This window comes from Dipodomys spectabilis, unplaced genomic scaffold, assembly GCF_019054845.1.
Source record: "Dipodomys spectabilis isolate Male_0828 unplaced genomic scaffold, ASM1905484v1 ptg000178l, whole genome shotgun sequence".
NCBI lineage: Eukaryota > Metazoa > Chordata > Mammalia > Rodentia > Heteromyidae > Dipodomys > Dipodomys spectabilis.
The window spans coordinates 10052694-10071215 of NW_024870855.1; the positions used below are offsets into that span (position 1 = coordinate 10052694).

The window sequence follows — 18522 nt, forward strand, 5'->3', positions numbered from 1 at the left end:
CTGAGCCACCTTCCCAGCCCCTGCTTATGTATTTTTGCAAGTGATGAAACAGGTCAGTTTAATTATCTAAGTGCCTGCTATAGAGCATCCCATTTGCTATTTGAATGCAAGTATATTCAACTGTGACCATTGTACTCCCTGCCTTTTCCTTCCTACTACTTCCTGGAGAGAAGAGAGAATGGTGGGGAAAGATGAGGGAGGGGGAGAAGAGAGCTGGGGGAGAGGGGAAGAGAAGAGGAGAAGAGAGGAGAGGAAGCCACAGAAAAGGAGAGCAACGATTAGCACCTCCTGGTGTACTTGGTGTAATAAGTGGCTTAAGCCACAGCAGTCCTGGCAGGCCGCCAGTGGTGGTGGGATGAGTGGCAAGGGGGCTATGATCATGTGGCCAGATGTTCTCAACCTTTAAGGCTGTCTGTGCACCTGCCATAGGGCCCATGGGACTGCAGGTCACGATCCGGGTCTCTGTTGAAGGCAGAGTAAGGCTAACCTTGGTGAGTAAGTGGAAGAATTAATTTTTCAAAGCAGGAGTCATCAGGAAATGACCTCTGCTTCTGATAGCAATGAAAGCTGGATGCCTGCTGCTTGCTGGCTCAGCTACACTTGGGGGCTTCCGGTGCCCACTTGGGGCCACCTAAATTAAGCTCATGATGAAAAGTGTCATTTCTGCAGGCTTGACCTTCGTTATTTATACAAGGAAGCCATGATGCTGAGCACCCACCCACCAAACACTGCCTTTCATCTGCGGGCTTCCTTCCCTCTTCCTATGCCAGTGAGAATGAGGCCACACTGGGTCTCACTTTTGTGGAGCTGTCTCAGCTCCAGTAAAACCTGGAGCATCAAGTACACATAAGACCACACTAGACCTCAAGGCCATGCTTCTGTAGACTTGTCAGTTTCCTTGGCTCCAAGTGAGACTGACACCTGACGTCCTGTTGGCTGCCAGCACTATCCACCCTTGAGGGAGTTCCCAGCTCTCTCAATATAAATAGCCTTATGGCTGGGGTCAGAGCTTTACCTTTACTGCTCTCTCTGCCAATAGCATCTCATTGCATACCTGTGCGCAGCTTGGATAAAGAGTTCAGGGAAAAGTCTCATCACAGCCCATCTTTCTAGAAACACTGCACTGGGACAAGGCTTTCTGTCTCATCACTTCCACCTTGGCCCATGTCTAGGTTAACTATCCTTTCCCATGAAGCATGTTATGAGATCATCTCTGAAGCCTATGGGCATGGCAGAGGAGATTTTGTTTCACTTATTTATCTATTTATGTACTTATTGTGTTGTCCTGGGGCTTGAACTAAGGGCCTGAGCACTGTCTCAGAGCTTTTCTGCTCAAGGCTAGCACACAATCACTTGAGTCACACCTCCACTTCCAGCTTTTATGGTAGTTAATTGGAGATAAGAGTTTCACATACTTTCCTGTCCTGTCCAGACTGGGTTCATACCTCAGTCCACAGATCTCAAGCTCCTGAGTAGCTACGATTGCAGGCCTAAGCTACCAGTGCCTGGCTTACTCTTCCTCCTCGTCCTCGTCCTCCTCCTCCTCCTCCTCTTCTTCTTCCTCCTCCTCCTCCTCCCCCTCCTCCTCCTCCTCCTCTTCCTCCTCCTCCTCCTCCTCCTCCTCCTCCCCCGTCTTTTTTTTTTTTTTTTGAGCTAAGAAAATCAGTCTCAGAAAGACAAAGGTGAGTTGCTCCCCATTGGCCTTGGGCTGGACTTGTGCCCTGAGACCCTCTGCACACACATATTTTGCAGCCAGTCTGTGCCCTTACCTTTTGTGGGAGAGCACAGCATTTCCTGATCTTTAGATCTGGCTGTGCTTTTCTGAAAGTGTGACTCATACCCACTTGTTACTGATGTTGATATTCAGAAAGGTTGAAGATGGAAGAGCTTGGCATAAGTTAATGATGGCCTTGTAAGACAAGAGGGCATAATTCCTTTGGGTTTGGCCAGGGTTCAGTCACTGGAAAGTCCACTCCACTCAAAGAGAAGAGTGGACTTTCATCCACATGACAAGCAGCGGGGCTCTACTCCAAGCTCCCTTCCCATTGTCCCCTCCTCCTGAACTTCCAGGGTCTGAAATCCCACCATCCTGGATCTTGAAGACTAATTGTCTATATAGAGATCCCATTAAAATAAAAGTTCTTCCAGTGTTTGTAACAATCCATATGGGTGTTTGTATATTAAAAAGATTACCTGAAATACAGATGCAAAAAGGTGATTAAAGTCCAGACAGCTGGGAAGGGCTGCAGAGATGGTCCATTAGAGGAGAGTGGTATCTGGAGCTGATCCAACCCTGGGAAACACAGGATGGGTAGGCTCTGAGATACCATGAGCTGAGTGTGTAGGTTTGGTTGAGGCCTTCAGAGCCATTCAGGTTGCTTTGACCTCCTCTGGGCCTAGGAATGTAAAACAAGTGGTTAATGATCTCAGTGTTCCCCACTTAATGCTATAAGAGAAGAGAGAGGCCCCTGGGGACATAATATGGATGCTATGTCCAAAGTTGGAATGAATCATATATTCAGGAAAGTGTGGCTTCTGCCAAGTTATTCTTTGAAAAAGTGAAAAAATTAGAGGTGACAGAGGATCTGTGTATAAGGATGTAAGTGAAGAACCTTTAAGGTCAGGAGGGCAGGTACAGGGCTCACCCCAACACCAGCACATGGGGACAAAGACCTAGGGGACCCCAAAGGCTGATAGGGGTTCAGAACCAATATTCTAGAGTCAAGATACATGCCAGGGACTATTTGACCTACAGCTGCTAAAGTATATGGGAACATTCTTTGGATGCCATCTCAAAAAACACCTGTTCTTACTAGGAGGTCATGCCTGTAATCTTAGCTACTCAGGAGGCTGAGATCTGAGGATCATGGTTCAAAGCCAGCCCGAGCAGGAAAGTGTGAGACTCCTATCTCTAATCAACCACCAAAAAGCCAGAAGTGGAGCTGTGGCTAAATGGTAGAACACGAGCCTACCCCAGAACTGGCACCAAACAATAGAAATGTCTGTTCTCTATGGTTTCTTGAGCAAATGTGACTGTGTGCAGGACCTGTTCAGGGCATGTTGGCTCATTCCACAGTTTTCAAGGGGCTTCTTTTCTTTCCCATCTTATTCCTCCAGCCAGCGAGACCTGCAATGACTTCCATCCGATGTTCTTCACCCATGACAGATCCTTTGAGGAATTTTTCTGCATCTGTATCCAACTCCTGAACAAAACCTGGAAGGAGATGCGAGCAACTTCTGAAGATTTCAACAAGGTAAGGTGGGCCTGAGGAAGAGGCAGGAGCCTGAATTCTCTGGGGGACTGCATTCTCCGGGGCTCTGGCACCCCCAGGGGCACTCAGCACATGGAGAAGGGGGCTGGCAGTGAGAGAAAGAGGAAGATGGCTTTTCCATCGTCTCCAAATGGCAGCATTCGCTAGGGGATGTCTGCCGTAGCCACCAGCAGACACTGCACAGAGGAACCATGGTGAGGGTGAACCTTTTCCGTCATGGCATGCGGGGATCTGAGTTGGTGGTGCAAGCTCAGTTGGGGAGGAACCGTCTCCCATTTGTACAAGAGACAGCATGGCTCCCCATGACCCAGGAGACTGCTCTGCTCCATCTGTTGGTTTCTCTGTAGCTTGTGCAGGTATGGAAATCTGTAGATCTTTCATCAAAAAGAAATTTTATTAAAACACAAGATCTGTTTTCAGGGAATCGAGTAAGTTTATCTGAAGCAGTTTGTGGTTTAAAGTAACGGTTAAATCCTTGCACTGAAATATTCTTTGGTTTTCTGCCTTATAAAATATCTCTCAAGAGTGTGACTGGCACATTTCTCACACTGTGTGTGGAGAGGTGGTGAGCAACTGAAAGAAAGGAGAAGCTCAGCCCATGCTTTTGCACAGGAACTATTTACCTTTTGATTAAATAGCCGTAATTCCATGGTTAATGTTAACTGGTTGTAACCTTGGGCAGACATAGGTTAGCCTTTAATATTTTTTTCCCAAGTGATGGTACTCAGGGCCTCACACTCATTCAACTTGCTCACCCAGCTGTGGTGCTCTACCACTTGTACCATACATGCCTCCAAGTCTGGCTTTTTGCTCTTTACTTGAAGATAGAGTTCCATGGACTTTTCTGCACTGCCTAGCTTTGAACCCTTATCCTTCATAATTCAGCCTTCTGAGTAGCTAGGATTATAGGCATGAACCACCAGTACCTTGCTTAGCTCTTAATACTCTTTTTTATTTTTTTAAACATTGGTCCTTGGGCTTGAACTCAGTGCCTGGGTGCCGACCCTGAGCTTTTTTGTTCAAGGCTAGTGCTCTACCACTTTGAGCCACAGCTCTACTTGAAGCTCTTTTTGGTAATTGATTGGAGAAAAGCATCTCACAGGCTTTCCTGCCCAGGCTAGCTTCAAACTGTGATCTTATCAGCCTCCTAAGTAGCTAGGAATATAGCCCTGGATTACTGGCACCTGGCTTTCTTCTGGCACTTTTAATTTGCTCCTGAATATGGGACTCGATGTGACTAGATCCATCACTCTGGCTCACTCTCCTGGTACTAAGGATTAAACCTACTCTGTAAAGGTCACAGAAAGAGGCCCAAATGATGCCCCTCATGGGAAATACTGCCAGAGAAGCAACCCAGGGCTGCTGGGTATCTGAGCAGCTGTGCCAAGATAGGCATAATTCAGGGACAGTGGAGAAAACGGGCACATTAGTTCTTTTGTGATACAACCCCAGCCTTCTCTTCCTACTTCACTTGATGATGAGAGCCTTTGCAATTCAGGCGCAAATCAGGCCCAGGCAAGAGGCAGCTTTTGTACAATCAAGCCAGAGAGAGAGAGAGAGATAAATCATTCATCTTTGAAAGTGACTAAGGCCACTTTGCCCTGGACCAGCAAGACTCTGTCTTGCTGTGTGAATGTGACCCAGTCCTGAGCTTTCTGTGTAGGGACACATGTTCCCCTGGGAGAAGGTTGCTCATGACCATTGTGGACTGTTGGTTTCTTCCGTCAAATTAGATACCAAAGAACGGTCACATGTGTGGGTTTTTTCCCCCCGGATTACTTTATGAACTAGAAAAGTATTATCATTTCTATATATTTTATCACATATATGTTGCTTTGCTATTGCCGTTGTAGTTACTTCAGACAGCAGTGAATTTATTCCTTTAGTTCAGAAAGCAGAACCATGTCTATGCTTTTAGCTTATTTCTTTTTAAAAAAAATTTTTTTATTGTAAAAATACTGTACAGAGGGGTTACAATTACATGGGCAAGGTAATGAGTATATTTCCTATCAAGCATTGTTGCCTCCTCCTTTGTTTCCCCTTCGCATTCCTTCCCCTCTACCCCTGGCCAAAGTTGTATGATTATTTCTTGTTGTTGTTGTTGTTTTGTTTGCCATTACTGGGGCTTGAACTCAGAACTTTGAGCTCTTCTCTTGCTTGTCTTGCTTGCTCATGGTTGGTGCTCTAATGCTTGAACCACACCCCCAGCCTGGCTTTTTGCTGATTAGTTGAAGACAGAATATCTTGGTTCTTGGTCCTTTCTAACCTGACTGGTTTCAAATGGAGATCCTCTGATCTCAATTCTCTGAGTAGCTAGGAGTATAGGCCTGAGCCACAGGTGCTGGGCTCCAATCCTGGGGTCTTAGGTATACATATCAACTTCCTTAAAATGGACAGCTTGAGCCTTTTTGTTTATTTTGGGTTGTTTTTTCAATAACCTAGCTAGAATTCTGCTGTAGCTTCTCAAATACAGATATATTTATTTCCCCTTTTTTTCCAGGTCTTGTTCGGCCTCATCTGGCCTTTTATATAAAGAAGGACTTTTATGAGAATCACAGATCATCTTTCTGGGTTTTTCTGCCTCATGTTTTGCTTTATGCAGCCCCTGTTTTGCTTTATGCAGAATAAATAGAAGAAGAAACAAGTGCCGGAATTTAAGTCAGTTCACATTTCTTCTTGTTATTAACTTGCTAGCACAGGAGATTGAATTTAGGAACAAATGTGATAGATGTAATATTTTTTTCTGTTCCCTAAGACTGTCCAAAATCAAACTCTGAAATATCTTTTAAAAAGAGCCCCAAAACAAACACCATTTCTTTTTTAACTTTCTCGGATACCAGCTCCAGCGTCATCATGTTTCACCAAGCATGAAAGGTGAGATTACTTACTAGCCCTGAGACCCCAGGAATCAGCTATCTGTTCTCTTAGGCACATCGCTGGAGTAGCAGTGCTCTTTGATTCAAAAGTTTAACTTATCCAGCACAGCATGCCAGACTCTAAGGAAGGCTGACTAGCTCCTGCCCGGCTTGGATGTTGGTCTGTAGATGACTAGTGCTTGCTTGTGAGTGTGAGTTCTGTCTGCATGGGAGAGCTTGGAAAGCACCTGCCTTCGGCTTTACCAGGTCTAAGATACAGAAGATGGGAAGGTTTTGTATTTCTGCAAGAGAAGTCGAACTGGAGAGCTCTTCAAACGTTGATGTCTCAGAAGGTTCTTCCAGCTTTTCAGTGTTGGAGTCTGCAGGTTAATCCAAGGATTCAAGCCATTGAGTTTCTATTCTGTAGTTTTGCTTTTCTTATCAATATTTGAGAGCATGTGTTATTCATGACTAGGGACACTACAGAAGCCTTGGGAAAGGCTTCCCAGAGGGATAGAAGAAGCCAGAAGAAGCAGGTGGATTGAATAATCCAGGTAGAGAATCTTATTTAAAGCTTATGTGGCCACTGTTCCGACCTTTGAATAAAGGTTTGCAGAGCAAAGCATAGGCTGGGGAGTTACAACAATTCTCCACCTGACTGTTAAAAATCATCTGGGATTCAGTAGCTCAGTGCCTATTTGCACCACAGATCATTTGACCCACAGGGAGGAGGGCAAAGCCATCTTCACTAGCTTAGGTTGAATAGAAAGTGGCTCGTGTCAACAGGATTCCTATTAGCTGACGTGTGTGACACATACCACCCACTACTAGTAGGCCACCAGCATTGATAGAACAGGGTGACTGTGTCTTGAATATGTCCTCTTGACATATTTAGGAATCCTCTTTCTGGTTCTGTAAGAAACATGCTTGAACTCTCACTCTGCTCCCTCAAGAACTCTGAGCCTTAAAATTCATTAATAAATTAATAAATAAATAACAAATAAATTACAACTAGTATCTCATCGGGTGTTAGGGTAATACATGTAAGAACAACTCCAGGAAGTGAAAAGACACATGCCATTGTAAAGTGACCTTTTAGTCATCATAAGATAAATTCTGTCTGTGGAAGAGGTGTGTTTTCCTTTTCTAAAGAAGACTGTTTTGTCTATTATGTTTAAAAAAGAGAGAGAGAGACAAAGAAAAACTATGAACCCCCGCACCCTCATTATGTTCTGAAATGAATTAATAATCCATTCAGCAGTGGCAAATAAGCAGTAAGCTGATAATTCTGTGGATTCCACCAGTCTGCTAACAACTCTGTTGAACCTTAGCTTCCCAGGAGAGACATCATGGGTAACAACCTAACATTCAGCAGGTCCCACCATTCCTGTGTACTTAGTGGCTGGAGAGAATGAAGATTTAGTTTTCCAGCAAAAACAAAAAAACAAAAAAAACCCCACTGCTTGTCCAACTTGTCCAATGATGGTTGAGCCTTTTTAAAGACAATCAAAATTATCTATTTGCTCAATAGTTGGTACAGTGGCATCCACCTCTTATCCCAGCTACATCAGAGGATGAGATCTGGGGAGATTGTGGTTCCAGTCTAGCCTGGGGACAGATAAAGTTCATGAGGTCCCATCATAACAGAAAAAACTGAGGGTAGTGGAATGTGTGTGTGTGTGTGTCTTCTCAGGTACAGCAGAAGCCTGAATAGGAGGATCATGGTCTAAGCTAGCCCCCTCAAAGATGGAAACCCTCCCTCAATATTGTTTCTTGGACCAGAAAGAGCTGGCAGTGTGGTGCAAGCAGTAGAGTACCTACCTAGGGAGTCATGAGTTCCAACCTTGGTGATGAAGGGGAAAAAAAAGAAAGAAATCTGTTCAGCTCATTAGTTTCCCTTTTAGACCATCAGAATCAATGTTATAAGCCAAGATGACATAACTTTTGTGGGGTTTGCAATTCACCAAAGGGGAAGAAATCAATGATTTGAAAGATGTAACCTCCTCCTCCACAGAGTTAAAGTGCAACTTTGAACTTGATCCAGTCGCACAGATGATAAAGGCTAGAATCTCAAGACTCACAGCTGAGAAACCTCTGTTGAAAACTCCAGAGGCTGTGCAAGGTCAGAACCTGTACTCAACAGAGCCATAGCTGCCCTTGGCCAGGCTGCAAGCTAATGGGAGGCTAGGAGGAGCCATTGGAAATCTCCTGGAAGTGTCTTCCCATAAAATAACCACCGCGCAGTCATATCTAGTGGACTTTGGTGTGATCTAGAAATGGCCATGTTTACCACGTTAGAGGCAGTGAATGATGGCTGAAAAAGGAAAGCAGATTTCCCCCCAAACTGTTTTCAGCTCACTGACTTTCTGTGCGTGTGCTTTTAGAGGACAATGACATATTCAGGAATCCCAGTCTTAGGCCAGCTCAACTTCCATAGTGGTGCAGGCAGCACTCTGTTGGTTAGCTGAGCCGGCCTGGGAATGAAAGGTGGTCTGTAACTCTCCTCATGAATAAACATGAGCCTCATTTGCATGAGGCAGGTGACTGTAAAATATTTTGGAGCCAGTCATGAAAGGAAGCCTTGTATATCCATGCCCAGGGCAAGCTGGGAGGATGCAGCGTTGTTTATCTTCATTAGAATTCTATCTAGTGCTGCTGTTATTGATCTGAACTGGGCCTGGTGTGGCTAATAAAGTAGGTGTACATTTTAACTGAAACATGAATATGTAAGTAGAAAAGTCCTTTACCAAGGCCTAATGTGGTAGGGTTATGCATTTTTCAGCTGTCTGGACCATTAGCAGTATTTATTCCATAGGCTTCTCTCTCCTGAGTCATTGGGCGTTTGAATCATGGGTTGGCCTTGCAGGCAGTTGGACATCTTCTAGAAGCCAATGCATTATTGAATAGATTTGGGTTTTCCTTTGATATTACCCACTGAATAGGTATAAATAGTTTCCTGTGTGTTTTTCAGCTATTCGTGTAAGGTACTGTTAATCTTGTCTATGGATACTTTCTCTTAGACTGTAATCATGCTGTTCCTGCACAGTCCTCATCAGAAGCAATTTTTATATTATCTAGAGACATCAGAAAGACCCAAAATGACTTTGCTACAACCTATGATTTTAAGCAGGTATTTATTTAAATAGACATGTATGTGTGTGTGCACACATGCACACGCCTGTGCATGCATGCATGTGTGTGCATGTGCACATGCATGCACTTTATGAAATGATGTGTATTACTAGCAGGTATCTCAACCTGTATCCACTGGGGAAGCCAGCTGTAGTTTTCTGGAGGTGGATTTCCACCTCCAGAAGAGCCTTTTGTGCTCCAGTACTGAAGCTTGAACCCGGGACCCTGTACATGCTGGCAGGTGCTCTCTACTTAAGCCATGATCTCAGTCCCTTTGTATTTTGTTTTTGAGAGACTGTCTCTTGGACTTGTCCAGGTTGGTCTCAAATGTATGATCTTCCTACCTCTGCCTCCCACGTAGCTTATATTACAGGTTTGTGCCACCGTGTCAATTTGTAAGAACTTTTTTAGGACTTTTTTTTTTTTTCCTTTAATCACCTTCCTCCTCAAACTGTAATTACAGGTAGATTGTTTAACATATGTTGCGTATATACAACTATTCGCTAGACATAAAAGAGTGCATCTTGCTGCTTCTCAAGAATCAATTCTTGTTCCCCAAAATGAGGGCTTACTTTTTCATTAAGCAGCTAAAGGCTAGCTAGCAGGAGGACCTGGTTAAGAGTCTGGCAGCATGACCTTGAACTTGAGCATTTCCTTTAGCTGCTGGATCCCTTTTCATCTTGCACATGAGAAGCAATAATAACAACGACAGTATTTAGTTGTAGGCTCTGAGTCTAGCCCATCCCAAATGCACTACAGGTGACTTGGGGCTGACCACAGGAACCCTGGGTCCTCCCTTTCACCTGATTGGCCTTGTGTAGAAGGCTTGGACTGGGCTGGTGTACTTCAGCACTTCGGATTCCTCTTTCTGTGAGAGAGGAGCTGGAATGTTGGCCAAGGCAGGGGTAGTAGTATACTCTCACATGTCGGGCGATAAGGTGTTCTAGCAGAGAGGCATCACCAATCAAGTGTGTTGTGGAGAAGACCAATTGACTAAGACTAACTTCCTCTCAAGAGGGAAAGGATTCTATTGGGAACACATTTTTTAGTAAAGTGGCCAAGCTTCTCCCTTGGACTGAATGACTAATGTCCTAAAATTTCTCAGCTCCATGGTTTCAGCTGCACAGGGTCTGCTCAGCATCTATGAACAACACAGACAGGAAGCTAAAGGAGTCCAGGTGTCCTGTGCATCCTCCACTCCCACCCCCGTGATTATAAAAGAGCCTTCAGGAGGCTGAGTCCTTCTGAGAGAATTAGGTAATGTTGACCCTATTATATACTTTCCATTAAGAGAAGAAAGGTTAAACTGTTTAAAATGATACTATTTGCAGGTTAGCCATGGCTTTTAGTAGGCTGAAGTTATTAATACGTGTTGCTTTCTGGTTTTTCTCTGTAACCAAAGCATTTATTATTCTTAAAATGTGAACTATTTACTGTGAGTGAATGTCACAAAATATTGCAACCTGGTAATGCTCCATGTATTTGGGGAGGTGTTTTGTGGTGATAAGGTCTCACTGCTGACGTCTTCTCGGAGCTACACATCTTTCTCTGTGTGTAAGCTACAGACCCCTTTGCCTGTGCTCTTCTGGGACTTGCCACTTACGAGAAAGAACTGACTGATCACTCTTCTACTGCAAGCAATTCAGTACCTCTATCCCTTGGTTCAATTATAGACCATCCTTGAGTATGAGAATAATCACGGCTATCCAGGCTAACTGCTTTATGGAACTCTATTCAGCCACTTGTGAAACTTCTTCCCTCTTATTAAGTACACTTTGGAGCTCTATGTGAGTTGCTAACAAGTTCCTATGACCTGATTTCCAGATTCCATTGTGGTTTGTGTGAGAGCTTTTGATAATGGCACCAATGCCATTTTATTAGTATATGTCCAATTAACAGGGTATTACCTACATTTTAAGTAAGGTATAATGAGATTTTAGGCATTTTAAATTAAAGGGCAGAATGGAATCAGGTTTGCTTAGTTAAGAAGGGCGCCATTAAGAGATCTCTCATAAAATACAAGTCCTCACTGATTTAAAAGAAAATATTTATCCTGTAATTTCAGAGTAAATTACGTTAAATGGGAGCTTGAGAATGTACCACTAGAAAGGAGGACATTGAGGAAGAATGGAAAGAAGATCTTAGGAGCTTCATCTCAGTCTTGCTTATTGGGTGCCTGGTGTGTTGGTGCCCTAGGTAAGATGACATAAGCAGTCAGGATGGAAGAGTTAAGAGGCAAGAATCTAAAACCAGAGCTGGGTCAAGTTACGGAATCCCAAGTGAGATTTCTAGATTTCCTCTGCAACATGGAAAATCTCCCAGGCTACCAGTGTAAAATATTTGTAAGTATTTACATATGCATAATCATTGCTAATTTGCCTTGTTTACATACCTGTCTAGGTTTCCTCAAAAATTATGCTTTTATATCTAACCAGCCGTAAATTATGGATGAAGCGTATTCATCTTCCCTTTGCCAAATAGGAGCTAAGCACACAGATTTGATAGGTGAACTTCCACACCAGACTTCACTTCCAACAGCAGGCATAGAGCTAAGCCATCAAGTCCCAACAGGTCAGAAGCAAGGGCAAAGACTTGAGAGGCAGCCACAAGGTGCCAGTGTCAGGCTGGACTTGACTATAGTGTCTCTAGCCCTTCTGTGGCAAAATGAATGTTTAAGATTGAATATAAGATTTGAGGATTCCAAATGCTAGTTTCTCCTTTGCCTTTCTTCTTCTTCTTTTTTTTTTTTTTTTTGTTGTTGTTGTTTTTATGTGTTCACTTGCTGTTCTGGTAAGAATGAGAAGTAACAATAGGTCCTCAGAGAGTCTGTAAAGAAGGCCTTTCAACACAGAAATCAGTCCCCCAGCTGGGCCAATATCTTCTTTAGGAAAGGACTGAAGTATGAAGCTGTCAATTTTGACCACAACTCATTTTAGAAGCCCTAAAGATGCTCTCCCTCGCTCTGTGAGCTGCTGCAAATTCTGGTTGCCTGGCCATTACCATAGTGAACTACAGGTCTCCAGCTGCTTGGAAGCAGAGCTATACTCTATAGACCTAGTTCTGTGCCTTGAATTTAGAAGCCAGGGAAACTTCCCTCTCTCGTGCCCACCCCACAGACTCCACAGCTGAATCCATGTCCATAGAGATGTGGTGAATAGAGTCACCATCCAAGCTATGATTCCAAAGTGCAAAACATTCTTAACATGGTGGCCGCCAGGGTAGGCATGGGAAGATAGAGAGAGGAGACAAAATAGTCACTCCCTCCTGCAGGTAGCAATCAAGTAAATTTCTATTTGGAAACAGATGGAACAGGCTCTCTTGTTTTGAAACCAATCAGTGGCTAACGTCACCTTAAATCACTATATGCTTCATTATTTTCTCATCATTGCATTGATGTGTATCTTCCCCTTCTCTCACCCCAGTGTCGGGCAACTGAATGGCTGATCACAATTCATCATTTCTCTGTGATGTTCATGTAGTTGTCCATTTTTTCCATGACCTCATGGAGAAGAAGCAGATTGGGGCCACTCCTGGCCTTGGATGTGGCTGAGTGACATGCTTAAGCTAATGAAAAGTCTGTGGTTGGGAGGTGTCACAAGGTTCACTACTCTGTGGCTAGCTTGCTTGGGTTCTCGTATTGCTACCATTATCCTGATAACCAGGGTAGCCACTACCCTCTCAGTGACTATCCCAGGTGAGAGAAACGGAACACACTTCCACCCAGTTCAGTCCATAGAACTATTAATTTCATCTATCTCAGTGGCTCTGTAGAACTATGAAAATGAGAATAACTTGATTGTTGGGATTGTTTATTACCCAGCATGAACATGATAATAACTAAGTTAGGAACTAGCTCATCTCCCAGATGCAAATTCTTCTCATGGTCTAAATTTCAATCACATTGTTCTTAGCTTTACTCTTACCTGGCTCAGAAGTTTCCTGGACTTGGCATTTATACTCAGATTTCCCTTTAGCCTAACTTAGCTTCTCCTGCTTCAAACCTAGGTCTTCCTCTCCACCTGCCCCAGGCACTGTCCACCTATTTCGAATGGCCATCGCTTCTTGCATGTGCTGAAATGAAACACTTTTGTATGTCAGCATTAGTTCATCCTCATTTCCTCCGCCACAAATATCCTGCCTTCCTGTTGGAATGGTCCTTTTCCTTTAGGGTTTTGCACAATCACCATTGTGTGATGGTTGTTTTCTCCTTTCCATTCAGGTTGAAACTTGACACTTCTGAGTCCACACAGTGGAATTAAATATTTTTTTAAAAATATCTTCTAGCTTGGTAGTGCTATTTATTTATAAAGCTATCCAGATAAAGTCCATTGATCATTATAAGCAAAAATTTTGAGGTTCAACCTCTTCTAGGTGCTTTTTAGGTAGTTTCTGCTGACGTACTTTGGGTTGAATGATGAATGATTCAGTGCCCAGAAATGTCTGATTTATCTGTCATTTAAATTAGACTACAAGGCAAGTCATCCAGATTCACTTACACCATCTGAATGTGGGGGGATCACTGTGATTCAAGTCTCAGGGACCAGAGACACTAAGTATTTTTGCACTTTTATGGAATAAATAGTTCTGCATTCCCGCTCTCCCCCCTCCATCTTCTCGAACCCCCCCCCCCCCCCAGCTGCACCCTGTGAAAAGTCTTATTGAGAAACTATTCTGGATTCATCCCTCCAAATTTCTTCAGATGTCCGTACTTTGGGGATGAGGTAAAATGATTTTACCATTTATTTCCTAAAGTAAGTGGCAGTAGTAATCATTTTTTCCACACATGTCACTTTGGAAAGCTTCAAAGAGATTGAATCATTGCATTAGACACTGAATTTCACTTTTTTAAGAAGCCAGTTAGAACCCTTGGTTCTAAAAAATTTGCTCTTTCATTTTTCAGCTTGATTCATTTATCATATCCCTCTTAGGCCTGCTTAACCCAGACATCCTGGCAATTCAGGGAGTATTCTGTTTCCCACTCGTCTTGTTTCCAGGCCAGTGAGGAAAATACTGTCAATGATGACAGCCTTTTCCCGGGAGAATACCAGGAGCACTTCCAGGGCAGAGGACAAACAGCTCTGGCTGGTTATGGAGACTTTCCTACCCAAGCCAGCCCCAGAAACTGCCTGTGCAGTGTGCTATCAAATCACACACCGTGCTATTCACAAAAATATGACAATTCTTAGTTTGCCTGTACCTCCCCCAATTCTCTTAAACCAGGAAAGAATTCCATTGCCCCAAGAGTGTTATAGAAGTAAGAAGAGGGAGTCAAGCATGGTGTCTCACTCTTGCCATCCCAGTTACATGGAGTGGGGAGGCTGAGAGTAGGAGGATAATGGTTTTAGGTTAACCCAGGCCCAAAAAGAAAGGAAAAGAAAAGAAAGAAGGAAACAGAGAGAGAGAGAAAGGAAAAAAAATTCCATCTCAATGGAAAGAGGCTGGATGTGGTCGTGTACACCTGTCAACCTAGCTACAGTAGAGGGATATCCTTCAATGGACACTGGGTCAATGAAAAATATGCTCTCTCTCTGTCTCTCTGTCTCTGTCTCTCTGTCTCTCTCTCTCACACACACACGTATGCACACACACACACACACACACACACACACACACACACACACAATGGAATTGTACTCATTCATTAGGAAGAGTAATATTACATCAGTTATAGAGAAATGGGTAAACCTGGAAAAAATTAAGTAAAATAAGTCAGGCTCAGAGGGACAAAGGATGCATGTTTTTCTCTCATATGTAGAAGTTATACCTAATTTATTTATTTGTTTATTTATTTATTGTTGTTGTTGTCAGTCATGGGGCTGGAACTCTGGGCTTAGGCACTGTCCCTGAGCTCTTCAGCTCAAGGCTAGTGCTCTCCCACTTGAGCTACAGTGCCACTTCTGGTTTTAATTGGAGATAAAAGTCTCACAGACTTTCCTGCCCAGGCTGGCTTTGAACCACAATCCTCAGATCTCAGCCTCCTGAGTAGCTAGGATTATAGGCGTGCGCCACCAGTGCCTGGCTACACCTGATTTATAAATACATATGTAACACATTCAGGGTCCTGTGCACATATGCACAGATAGGTCAATAAAAGTATGGTATATGCAGGGGAGAATTCAATGGAATAACTCCTTTGAACAACTAACTTACAGTCAAACATAATGAATACTAGGAAGTGTCAGGAAGGGTGAAGTCAAAGGGAGAAGGTAGGTGACTGGAGAGAGCAAGGGTGAGAGAATGCATTCATAATATTCAACACACACATATGTGAAAATGGAACTAGGAAATTGAGGAGATGGGTGAGGTTGGAAGAGAGAAGGGAGAATGAAGGAAGGGGTGACATTGATCAAGAAGCATTGTACTTCTAAACTGACATGCATGTTGAGTTGGAATTTCTTTGGGCCACTACTGAAGATAATTTTAAAATATAAATAAATAATAGAATAAATCATAATCTAAATAAAAAGGAAAAAAGAAAATTTAGGCAGCATGTATCCAGACAAAAATGTGCAAAATCATTAGTGCAAAAAAGGGCTTGGCAGTAGAGTACCTTCCTAGAAAGCTCCAGTGCTGAGTTCAAACCCCAGTACCACCAAAAACAAATCCAAAGAGTAGAAAGATGGTGCTTCCCTAGTGTCTGTGTGTTCACAGGACTGCAGCTCCCTGGCCCGGCTCTGGTCCCTATTTTTTTTCTCATTTCTCTTTCACATATCCATTTGCGTGGTTTGGCTAGATTCAAAGTGGATGGCATATGGCTTTTTGCCGCTTGAGCTGCCATGGAAGTAAATGTCATTGGCATAGAATGCTAGATTTCCATTTCATGAATCACAGAGCATGGAATTCTGTCCGCAAGCTCCCTGGATGCTGTGTTCTTAAAGCAGAAGTTAAAGCGTAAGCACCATGTATTTCACAGAGATGCCCTTCCCCATAAGACCTTACTATGGACAAGTGGACAAGCTGCTGCCCTCTGAGGCGCTAGACAAGACTTGCTTCTTCTTCTTTCTTTGTGGTCAGGGCTATGAGCCAGTGCTGTGTTTATTCTCACACCTCAGTAGAGCAGGTGCTGGTCAGGAATGAGGTCGAATTGCTGTTGATTTGGTTTTTCTTTTTTTAGATAGATAAAAATTCACTTCTGCATGTACCAGAAAAAAAAAAGCCTATAAGTAAAAGATATCAATGTTTATTGGATGCATTTTACCACAATTTTCTATTCATTCAATTTTCAAGTTACAAAACACTTCAGGAGAGAGCCTGCCGTGGATGGAGTCCAAAGTGCTCCCAGATTCTGCTCAGTCTTTGTTTCCCTTCCCCCACCCAGCTGAGGAACCAGAAAGGGATCAGGAGGCTCACCAAAGAGGAATTAGGCAGAACCCAATAAAATTGTCAGTGCTTGACTATTTCTGTCTGACAATCATGGCGATTTCACAGGGTCTCACCTGACTCCTATATCATGTTAAAGCAGAAGTAGCTAAATTCAAATGCTGACCATCGAGGCTCCTGAGGCCGTCTTCTTCGTTATTCACAATACTTAACTCCCTTTCATGTACCCCTGTACTGTGAGCATTTAATTTATCAAATGAGCTGCCCTCAAAACATTGCTCTCGAACCTGCCAACTGGGGTGCACATCCTAACTCCTTCATTTCCTTGCTTGGGTCATTGCCCTATCTTGTGCCTTAATCTTTACATCTGTTTAAACATGGATTTTGGAGGGGGGGCAGTTGGGAATTGTACTTGGGACTATGTACTTGCTAGGAAAGGACTTTTTATCCCTTGAGCCATGCTCCCAGCCATTTTAGTTTTCATTCATTTTCCTGGTCTGGCCTTGGACCATGATTGTCCTACCTCCTCCTCCCAAGTATCTGGGATTATAGATAGGTACTACACCATCATTAATTACACTGTCTGTCTGCTCCTCAGGCAGACCTTGCACTTGCTAATCTGGTCTTTGATTGTGGCTCTCAGCAGGAAGACCCTTTAGCACAGCCTGTTGAAAACTTTGTGTTCCTTTGAGTACCAGCTTATGAAGACTCATGACTACTCCCTCTTGAGTACACTTTCTGCTTCCCTATTGTGTAGCAGGGAATACATTCATCTGTAGGTAGATTAAGCTTGCATTTTCAGCCACTTATGTTTACTCCCAGAAAGATCTCTGGAGGCTTTCTTCCCTGCATGGCTGCCTGGAAACTATGCTACAGAAGCCTAGAAGGCACCCAGAACTCTAGTCCTAATTTTAAGTCCTTACCTGTGTCCTTTTTCTGCAGCTAGACTGGACCTAATTCATACTTTTCTACTCCAGGGTGCCAACCAAAACAGAGGGAGAGATGGTTATAATGTTTGCAAAGGAAAAGGTGCATTCTAGAACAATCTTTGCAACCTAAGAGCAGATCAGAATTGGTAAACGATGATCATTATTAAGATTTTTCGTAGTTGTAATTTCATTTTAAGACTTGGGGAGAAAAATCAAGATATTTCCAGGTGAAAGGAAAAGACTGTTGTGGGTTTGGTTTTTCCTACTTTAAACATACTTTCAGACTTTGTTTTGGTGGGATTTACTGTCTGAGAGAGCAATTGATCTTCACACTGGCTCTCATCCCTGTGGAGACCAGGGCTCAGTTGAGCATGCACACACTCATGTCTTATGCCATCCTGCGGTAGAAGCTGTGAGGGATGGCCTCCCATGTGATAGGTTTGTAACTCACCCCTGCCTGCCGCAGAAGACCGGCAGCTCCTCCTGTGAAAAGAAAGGACTGGCATTCGTGGTGAAACTAAGGGGCGAGGGCCTCTTGCTGGCTTTGCTGGTCAAACCTTTGACATTTCATAAAACCGTAAGGAGTCTATGGGACAAAGCTGCCATTGATAAACCCAGCCGTGGCCAGTGGTCCTCCATCCAAAGAGCAGTTAGTAAATAACAAGCAGAATCCCAGTGGTTCAAGGAGGAAGCAGTATGCACAGAGATGTTCATTCCGTCGTTATTTCTTCTTTCTTGTTCTTTCTGTATTTCAAGAGATTCAACTCTTCAGCAAGGGGTACGTGATAAATTCAAATATGGATACATTTATTTATTTAGGTGTTGAAGTTATTTCCAGAATTCAGAATACTTATGCCTGTATCTAAATATCAGAAGATTATATATTACGTTAAATGGATGTAGAGCAGGATGTAGCATTATATGTCAACTAATGGAAAATGTCAGAGGTTTGATTGATTTTTTTAACAGTTGTTTCTTTTGTACTGTTTGCATATTTATAATTTTTTTGCTTGA

The 18522-nt window shown here is 43.2% G+C and overlaps 1 protein-coding gene across 3 annotated transcripts in view; it reads left to right on the forward strand.

The window, feature by feature from the left end:
- Positions 1-18522, forward strand: part of Elmo1 (engulfment and cell motility 1) — a 447896-nt gene that overhangs the window by 294713 nt on the left and 134661 nt on the right. For all 3 annotated transcript variants that reach the window (XM_042695082.1, XM_042695081.1, XM_042695083.1), the window contains one exon: positions 3118-3254. In XM_042695082.1, the coding sequence (XP_042551016.1) occupies positions 3118-3254 (137 nt within the window). The remainder of the gene's footprint in view (positions 1-3117; positions 3255-18522) is intronic.